At 44.1% G+C, this 9830-nt stretch overlaps 1 protein-coding gene and 1 long non-coding RNA gene across 2 annotated transcripts; both read right to left on the bottom strand.

The window, feature by feature from the left end:
• Window positions 1-28: 28 nt before the first annotated feature.
• On the bottom strand, window positions 29-3986 carry LOC123161293 (uncharacterized). Its single transcript, XR_006480661.1, has 3 exons — window positions 2594-3986; window positions 1392-1750; window positions 29-1324 (listed from the first exon to the last, which is right to left on the bottom strand). It is a non-coding gene; the product is annotated as an uncharacterized lncRNA (long non-coding RNA).
• Window positions 3987-4185: 199 nt separating this feature from the next.
• Window positions 4186-7272, bottom strand: LOC123161292 (putative pentatricopeptide repeat-containing protein At3g13770, mitochondrial). Its single transcript, XM_044579138.1, has 2 exons — window positions 6709-7272; window positions 4186-6033 (listed from the first exon to the last, which is right to left on the bottom strand). The coding sequence occupies exons 1-2, from the start codon at window positions 7121-7123 to the stop codon at window positions 4598-4600; spliced, it is 1851 nt and encodes a 616-aa protein (XP_044435073.1). The 5' UTR covers window positions 7124-7272; the 3' UTR covers window positions 4186-4597.
• Between the last annotated feature and the right edge of the window lie 2558 nt (window positions 7273-9830).

Below are 9830 nucleotides of genomic sequence, written 5' to 3'. Positions count from 1 at the left end.
AGACAGTGGAAGAGAACAATCTGCGACCTGCATTCTATGATGCACAAAGCTTCAAGTTTGTTACAATATCATGTGAAAACAAAATACTACTCCCTCCGTTCCATAATTGCTGTCCTGATTTTTGTTTAACAGTAATCATGGAACGGATGGGTGTAGCACTTAGCAACCAACAATGAAAGATGTAATAGGCCTTCATTTCTCCTCAGGGCCTGCTTGGCCCTCCTCCTTCCTCTCCGCCTCCTAATCGACGCCCTTCTCAAACTCCGCTATTGATCCCCTTTTCCCCCTGCCCGTGGCCGATGGTGATGCCTCGCTGTTCCGCCTGAGTATGGCCTGCCCAATCCACTTTTCAATTACCCATTTACGGTTTCGTCTAATGGAGTAAATGGCTTGCGTGTGATAGAATGCATAACATGATAATTCTATATGGAATTGCTGTCCCAACATTAAATTGTTAAGCGGAATGTACATTGTAAAGTAATTTGTATGCAGTATTACAATAAGTACCGGGTAACATAATGGACCGCTAAAATGAAGTTTTTAACAGCGCCTCAAACTCTCCGGATAATACCAAATCCTGAAATAGTTCCTCAAAGTAAAGGTAGTCCCAGGTTATCTTCAAGATTTTGTCTGTTTGCCCTGCTGAACTTCACAGTCTTGCAGGGATGCAACTAACCTGCCCATCTCTTACACGCTTCTGCTATTCATGGCAAGGAGGTACATATGCAACAGGTACCGTGATGGCTGGATGCCAGCCACGTTAGCCTATCTCAAAATTTGGCTTCTTGCTAGTTCATGAACAAACACCAAGAATCAGTTCCTGCTAGTGTATTAGGTCCTCAATATGGGAACCTTTTTTCAAAACCTCAGGCTTTTTCTTAATTTCAAGATAAGGGACTGAGATAAGGCAAGGAAGCAGTTGAAGCTATATGCACAAAAGGTTCCACAATAGCTAATCAATTATGATAATTTTTATTGCTACATGAACAAAAGCTTCCACAATAGCTAATGCCAACCATGGTCTTGTTTACATTGTAGTTCTGTGATCAGACAAACAATAGGAAACAATTATAGCTACAAGCAAACAAGTTTCTACAACAGACACTATTAGCCCAGATAATTTGAATGACCTTGGCATTATTGTTTCATTACAAGGCAAACAATAGAAACCATGCAGTTGCATGAATAATAACTTCAGTTGTAGCAGCTACTAACCTTAGTACGTCTTTTTTGTGAGACCTGCCATATGAGACCATGATGCAACCTAAAACTATCAAGTGCCCTTGGCGCAACGACCAATGATAATTGAGAGAGCGCAAGCTTCCTGTAACCAAAGGTTAGGTGTGAAGGAACTGCTGTACTTTCTTTTAGCGTGCGTGTGAAGTAATTACCTCTAGCGGTCAAAGAATGAATGAGGAAACGCGCCGAGGCCCAACCACAGGCCGGCCTCCTTGTTGAAGAGAAGTAAAACCTCTAGTTGCCCTTTTTTATTTTGTACTTTAGACAGTGCAAGAGAACACACTGCAGTCTGCATAGTATGATGGGCAGAGCTTCAAGTTTATTACAGTATATAATGTCAAAACAAAACAGTGATAGGCCTCCATTTCTCCATGGGGGCTGCTCGGCGTGCCCCAGCCCTTCTCCGTCCTCCCTGCCTCCTAACCGCAGGGAATCAATGCCCCCTGAAAGTCCGCTGTTGACCCGCCTTCTCTCCCTGCCCGTGGCCAATGGTGATGCCTCGCTGTTCCGCCTGAGTATGGCCGGCCCAATCCACTTTTTAGTTACCCATTTAGGGTTGCCTCTAATGGAGTAATGGCGTACATGATAATTGTATATGGCATTGCTGTCACAATGTTAAATTGTTAAATGGAATGTACATTATAAAGTAATTTGTATGCAGTATTAGTATAAGTACCGGGTAACCTACAGAAACGCTAAAATGAAGTTTCTCACAGTGCCTCAAACTCTCCGGATAAAACCAAATCCCAAAATAGTTCCTCAAAGTAAAGGTAGTCCCAGATTATCTTCAAGATCTTGTCTGTTTGCCCCTGCTGAACTTTACAGTCCTGCAGGGATGCAACTAACCAGCCCATCTCTTACACGCTTCTGCTATTCATGGCAAGGCAGTACCGTGATGGCTGGATGCCAGCCATGGTAGCCTTTCTCAAAATTTGGCTTCTTGCTAGTTCACGAACAAACACCAAGAATCAGTCCCTGTTACTGTATTAGTTCCTCAATATGGGAACCTTTTTTAAACGTCAGGACTTCTCTTAATTTCGAGATAAGAGAGGATGCAGTTGTAGCTACATGCACAAAAGCTTCCACAATAGCTAATCAATCATGATATTGTTTATAGTTACATGTACAATAGCTTCCACAATGGCTAATGCCAACCATGGTCTTGTCAGCATTGTAGTTCCATGATCAGACAAACATCAGGAATCAATTATAGCTACAAGCAAACAAGTTTCTACAATAGACACTGTCAGCCCAGATAATTTGAAGGACTTTGGCATTATTATTTCATTACAAGACAAGCAATAGAAACCGTGCAGTTGCATGAATAATAGCTTCAGTTGTAGCAGCTGCTAACCTTAGTACGTCTTTTTTGTAGGACCTGCCATACGAGCCCATGATACAACCTAAAACTCTGAATTGCCCTTGGCGCAACGACCAATGATAATTGAGAGAGTGCAAGCTTCCTGTAATCAAAATGGTAACATAAAAAATCTCCATCATAGTGAACAACAGTCAACAGAGCATGGTTTGTTCGCACAAGGGGTGTGGAAATTCTGGGGGGAAGCGATGTTTTAGCTGTGAGATTTATATCTTGGCGACATACAGCTTTCACTGCCCTGTCTGCTATACACTGTTCTATGTCCATGAAGGCAATTTGATTCACTTTTCTAATGCCGACTGTTTGTGAAACATAGCTTAAATGGCTAACTTTTTATCTCATTTCTCAACTAAATATTTCACTGTCGAATCTACAGTGAGCAGCAACTGAAGATAGCCTGAAATTATGTCTGCACACAAACCATCTGGAAACATAATGAATAGCTGGATCACAGTACCAGCTGGAGTTCTCCAATGGTTTGTGCATGTAAATGTGCTGTCTTCATGTTTCTCCGAAGTCCAGCTAAATAGGTTAGCAACGAATATGTTTATTTATTATGAAATGGACCATTTCGGGAGATGTTTGTAATAACACAAATGATTAACTTAAACATGTAATAGGTGATCGGCCTCATTAGTGAGCCATGGTAGCCTTTCTCAAAATTTGGCTTCTTGCTAGTTCATGAACAAACACCAAGAATCAGTCCCTGCTACCGCATTGGGTCCTCAATATGGGAACCTTTCTTTTCAAAACCTCAGGATTTTTCTTAATTTCAAGATAAGGACTGAGATAAGGTAATGAAGCAGTTGAAGCTACATGGTACATGCACAAAAGCTTCCACAATAGCTAACCAATAATGATATTTTTTATAGCTACATGCACAAAAGCTTCCACAATAGCTAATGCCAACCATGGTCTTGTCAGCATTCTAGTTCCATGATCAGGAAAACAAGAGGAATCAATTATAGCTACAAGCAAACAAGTTTCTACAAAAGGCAGTGTCAGCAAGACAAACAATAGAAACATTTGAAGGACCTTGGCATTATTATTTCATTCCAAGACAAACGATAGAAACCCTGCGGTTGCATGAATATAGCTTCAGTTGTACTCCCTCCGTTCCTAAATGGAAGTCTTTGTAGAGATTTCACTATAAACCTCATACGGATGTATATAGATGCATTTTAAGTTTAGATTCATTCATTTTGCTCCGTATGTAGTCCACCTAGTGGAATCTCTACAAAGACTTATATTTAGGAACGGAGGGAGTAGCAGCTACTAACCTTAGTACATCTTTTTTGTGGGACCTACCATATGAACCCATGATACAACCTAAACCTCTGAATTGCCCTTGGTGCAACGATCAGTGATAATTGAGAGAGGGGGGGGGGGGGGGGGGGGGTGCAAGCTTCCTGTAATCAAAATGTTAACATAAAAGATCTCCATCATAGTGAACAACAGTCAACAGAGCATCCTGTAATTAAAGCAGCGCTTTCACTGCCCTTTCTATGCTATACACTATACTATGTCCGTGAATGCAATTTGACTCGCTTTTCTAATACAGTGAAACATAGCTTAAATGGCTCACTTATTATTTTTTGTCAACAAAATATGCACTGTCAAGTCTACAGTGAGCATAGAAGATGTCTTTTTCAGGTACACAGCCTACAGGAAGTTACACTACAATTTTGAAGTATAGTATTTCCCTTTAACTTATGAATAAATTAAAGTGAATTGAAGAAAAAACATCTGTTAGCAGCCACAAGCTTACAAGTATGGAGTGCTAAGAAGAACCAACTGCGGCTCTTTGTAGCAAATCTTTGGTAATCTGTCTGATAACTGAACTCGGAATGAACAGAGCATTTCTCTTTCACTGCTCTCATATTCAGCATTACATTGCTTATCCTGTAAGCAGTATTATCTGGACAAAAATAGCTCTGCTGATCAGCAAAGCTATATATGGGTAACACATCAATGTTTCTTTCACCAGTAATCTCCACAAGTGCAAGCTCCATCTGTAAGTAGATGAAACCGATTTTTATCCCTGAGAGATATCTCCCTTCCATAAACTTTTGAAACAAACTTCGCAAAATTATGGCAGTCAACACAGATACGAAGATTCTTCATAACCCGGATAGTCAAGCCTGGAGGGGTGTTCATCAGTCCAAAAGTTACTGCCAGCTTCTCACTGTGACCAAGAAGCATGCGTTCTTTCTGCTCATCGTCAACATCATGCAGAACACAGCTCAGGTCCGGAACAAAGCCAGCTGCTTTAATATCAACATATATCTCCTTTATCTTAGCATCTATATCTTTCTTCCTGGGATGTAAACGATCACTTGAGCGGAAGGTGTGGATAACCTTGTCAAGAATTATCCAGCTCTGCCCTGGTTCCTTGGTCACCGTCTTCTCCAGCATTAAGTTCCTAACTCTGAAAACATCTTTCCACATTCCAGCAGCAGCATAAATGTTAGAAAGGATCACATAGTTTCCAGCATTTCCTGGCTCCATGTCCAGAAGCTTCTGAGCAACAACCTCACCAACACTAACGTTAACATGAACTCTGCAAGCACCAAGCAATGAACCCCAAATTGCTGGAGTCGGCTCAAATGGCATATCTTGTATCAAATCTAAAGCCTTCTGTAGTCGTCCAGAGCGTCCAAGAAGATCAATAACACACCCATAATGCCCAATGCTGAGAACAGCATTTTGTTCTTTTACTATAAGATCGAATATGTCAAGGCCCTCATCAACCAGCCCACCGTGACTACAACCAGATAAAACAGCCAACAGGGTAACGCTGTCAGGCTTCACTTCTTCGGTCATAGTTCTAAAGAGCTGAACGACTTCATGTCCTATGCCATGTCTACCATATCCCATAAGCATTGCATTCCAACTGATGGCTGATCTCTGTGGCATGTGATCAAATACCCTCCTCGAGTATAACAACTTGCCGCATTTGGAGTACATATCAATCAAAGAATTCTGTAGAACAACGAAAAATGGTAACTCTTTACGAAGTATTAGTCCATGAACTTGCTTGCCATAATCCAGGGAGGCCAGCCCAGATAATGAAGTGAGAAGGGTCGTAAAAGTAACATAATTGCATTGCATCCCTGCACTGTACAACTGCCTGAACAAGTCCAAGGCTTCATCATCAAGGCCCAGCTGAGCATAGCCAGATATAATGGCGGTACAGGAAACAGTGTCTCTTTCCGGAAGCATGTCGAACACCCTTCGAGCTTCTTGGATATTCCCTGCCTTGGCGTACATGTCAAGAAGGGAGCTCCCAACAAACATGTGCGACTCAAAATTTGTTTTGGCAACGAGAGAATGGACTTGCTTGACCTGGTGTATGCTTTGAGAGCCAGAACATGATGTAAGAACAGTTGCGAAAGTGAATTCATTAGGCTTGCATCCTGCCAGTTAAAAGTATAGCGGATTACACATTTGATACATCATATGCCGTTTGCTTCTTTGCAGTAGGCAAATATATATCCAATTGATTCAGATTTGAGCATGCATGGAAACAAACACCCAAAGTGGAGGACCATGTACACATTTCAGTTGAATAACAATGACCATGCACACCCTCCAAGCATGGACACATTAGGCTTGCATCTCTTTCTGGACGTCATCTTGAAGTGGAAATCAAGAGGCACATAACAGGTTGTTGGTAGAATTGCGGTGGCAAAATGATCAAGTTCTGTTAAAGGGCTTCAAATGCAGGACAAATGATAACACCGATAATGAAGATGGATCTACTGGCTCCTATTGTATGCACGACACCCGTATATCAGTATCAACGTCTTCAACCATGTGTTACATCAAAAGAAATATTCCAACTCCAGCACTACAGATAATTCGCTGAACATAGGTTTGAATACCAAATGAGGGATAATGCTACAACAAAAACCTGTTGAATACCAGAAATCATGCTACAAAAAGTGGGCGGAGTTTCATTTCAATCTAGACTACTGTGCACCAAAACAAATGACATCTCTAGATTCCTATGCATGCGCTTGTGCACATGGTCATTGTTATTCAACTGGTTAACAAAGACGTCAGAAGACGGGGTGATCGAGATGATTTACCAGCTCTAAGCATCCGGATGAACAGCTGCAACGCCTCAACGTGCCGGCCGCTCTGCGAATACCCCGAGATCATGGCCGTCCAGGACACCACATTCCGTTCCGGCATCCCGTCGAGCACGTTGCGCGCGTCGTCCAGCGCGCAGCACCTCGCGTACATGATGACCAGCCGCGTGGCCAGGTACACGGGCGGGCGGTACCTCGCCGTGACCATGTGCGCGTGCACCTGCCTTCCTTGCTTGAGCGCCCGCCTCTCGACGCACGCCGTGATGGCGGCGTCGTAGTCGTGGAAGCTCGCTCCGCCCCCGGCCACCGCCACCAAACCCGACGCTGTGGTGCGCCGAGCCGCCGCACCACACATGTCGCGGCGCGCGAGGCGGGGCACGGCGGCGCGCCGGAACCCGCGCGTCAAGAGCATGTTCCTGCTGCCTCCAGAGAGCGCCAGGCTCGCACGGGCATTTCCTCGAGCACCTCGCGCGCGCCGCCGTCAAGGTCCCCGCTTTTGTTCCTAGCCCAGCACTAAGCCTAAGGGAAGGGGGCGCCTTGTACCGTCCGTTCATCGATGGACGTATCAGATGACGAGACCCAAGATGTACTGCCGCTCAGCGAACGCTTTGCTTATAGAGGTTAATTGGTTTGATGCCAACATTTGGCATTGTCAATACTTGCAAGCCAACAATTGAATAAAATGCATTGGCGGTACTTGAACTTACGAAGAAAGCACGCTTTGGTCACTGTACTTCAAAATACGGCCAATACGGTCACTCAATACGTCTACACGTGATTGTACGGTCACTGTTCACCGTACGCCACTCGTCGCCGCTCCAGTTGACCGCTTGTTGACCAATCCGAGGCGACAACTGGCGTTTGAGGGAGGTTCCGCAGCACTCCGGGGTCCTTTTTGTAAAATGACCAGCCCCTCCCTCTCAAATCCCCTCGCCCTCTCTGAAATCCCTAAATCCCTAGGTCGCCATCGCGTTCCCCTCCCCTCGTCGCCGCCGTCGCGCTCGAGCCCGCTCGGCAATGTCGACAAGCTCCGTCAGGTCAGAGATGGGCGGCCGCTCTGTGGTCTTGCCGTGCATCAAGTGTCCTCAGTGCGGCACGCGCGTCAAGTTCTACCCGTCGAACACGGAGAGACATGAAGGGTGGGTCTTCTACAAGTGTGTCAATCATCGGGTAAGTAGTGTGTTGTGCTTAGTTTTGTTCGTGGTGATTGGTTTGACATTTTGTTCATGATCTGGGTCTTTTTCTGCTTAGGTCACTTGCGAGTTCTGGTATTGGAAGCTCGAATATGTTGTTTATCTTGTTGAAAATCGCTACCTGCAAGGCAATGAGGCAGTGGATGCAATAGGTGCTGCAAAGGATAGGAGGGAAGAGCTGAATCGAGCAGCAAATGGAAGAGCAAGTAAGAGGTGATCTGCAGGTACAGGTGGAATGCAGAATGGAAGATCAGCAAATGGAATGAGGGAAGAATGGATTGCAAATGGAAGGGACCAAGCATGGGTTCCAGAGCAAGCATGGGTTGCAAGTAGCATTAGCAGGCAACAAGCTGAGGCTCTTGTGGGGCTAGGTAAAGAGATGTTGATGATGTTGAAGGCATTGTTGGCCAGTGTCATGGTGATGTGTGTGCTGATGGGATTGGCCATTATGAAGAACTGAGGGATACTCTGTTGCTTGGTGCACTTGTTGAACATATGGCCTAGTGTGTTGATCTATTTGTAATCTCCTACTATGGTTCTATGATGATGATGTGTGATCTAGTTGATCTTGTAGTAATGGTTTATGTAGTTTTAGTTGTTGAACAAATGGCCCCGTGTGTTTGATCTTGTATTATGGTTGAACTGTGTATTGCAAGAATGGTTGAACTAATGGCCATGTGTGGTTTATCTAGTTAATGGATCTTTTGTTTGTCAAAGAGTTGTTCATGTCATGTTATTTCAGTATTTGTTTGTCAATTTTCACCCTGTAAAGTGTGAGTGAAGCTAGGTACAAAATAGGAAGCACATGTTAACCTGAGTGCCATGGTTGATCTAGCCCAAATTTAGGAGGAAACATATGTAAACTTTCATTTTGTAAGCTAAGATGACTCTTTTGTTATGATTGTAGCACACTCAGTTCAGTTACACAAGAAAATTATATGCATTCAGGGAGAAAAACATATGCATAACCAACACTCCATATTCATAACCAACATTTCTCATTATTCAGGTAGAAAATTATGGTTTGTACCATCAAAACATATCTGGGAAGTACCATCATTCAGAAGGGACATGAGTTGGGCGGCGAAGCACCATCGGGGCGACGAACAGGCAACATCCCGACGAAACAACTCCAACAATGAGATGCGCCGCGCCTGCGCGGCGGCTCTCACCCTTCTACGGCGACTCCGGTGGTGGTAGTGCGGTGTCGCCGCCGATCGCCCTTCACTCCTCCCCTTTCACCTCCTCCCCTTTCGTTATGATCGAAGCCGAATAGACAAGGAGATGGGAGGAATTACGGAGCCAGCCAAGGGTTTCCTTGTAAAAATGATGCGGAACCCCCTGCGAACACTAGCTGTCGCCTCGAATTGGTCAACAAGTGGTCAAATGGAGCGGCGACGAGTGGCGTACGGTGAAAAGTGACCGTACAATCACGTTTAGATGTATTGAGTGACCATATTGGCCGTATTTTGAAGTACAGTGACCAAAGCATGCTTTCTTCACAAGTTCAAGTACCGCCAGTGCATTTTACTCCCAACATTTTTTGGCATCAGACCAATCATGCTCCTAATCTTCCACAACGTTCACGGTATGGGAACTCTTCCGATCACCACTAGAGCTCTCTGGGTTCTTGGGAAAGGATTGAGCCCAATCTCCAACTAAAGTTATCGATAACATCCAGAGGTCTATCAAGATTAAAAGCACATACAACAACTTGCTAACAATATGGCAAGATTGCATTCGAAAAGCAGATGTTTAATTTTGTACTGAACCAACGACAAGTAATATGGATCAGAGGGAGTACCCTTGTTGTTCTCACAGAAGTGACACTAGTCATTACCAGTCCAACCTTTTGGTTAAGTTGTTCTTAGTAAGGATACTCTCCTTCAGCATGAGCCACATGAAAATAAGAAAAAGTAAATTTTG

This window comes from Triticum aestivum, chromosome 7B (assembly GCF_018294505.1).
Source record: "Triticum aestivum cultivar Chinese Spring chromosome 7B, IWGSC CS RefSeq v2.1, whole genome shotgun sequence".
Lineage (NCBI taxonomy): Eukaryota > Viridiplantae > Streptophyta > Magnoliopsida > Poales > Poaceae > Triticum > Triticum aestivum.
This window is presented reverse-complemented; position numbering and strand designations above follow the sequence as displayed.

What these genes read in the sequence shown, in the direction of transcription:
- LOC123161292 (XM_044579138.1), bottom strand. Translation starts at nt 7,123, where the DNA reads ATGCTCTTGACGCGCGGGTTCCGGCGCGCCGCCGTGCCCCGCCTCGCG. An exon ending in CATCCGGATGCTTAGAGCTG is followed by an intron (nt 6,034 to 6,708) that starts GTAAATCATCTC and finishes TTTAACTGGCAG; the next exon opens with GATGCAAGCCTAATGAATTC.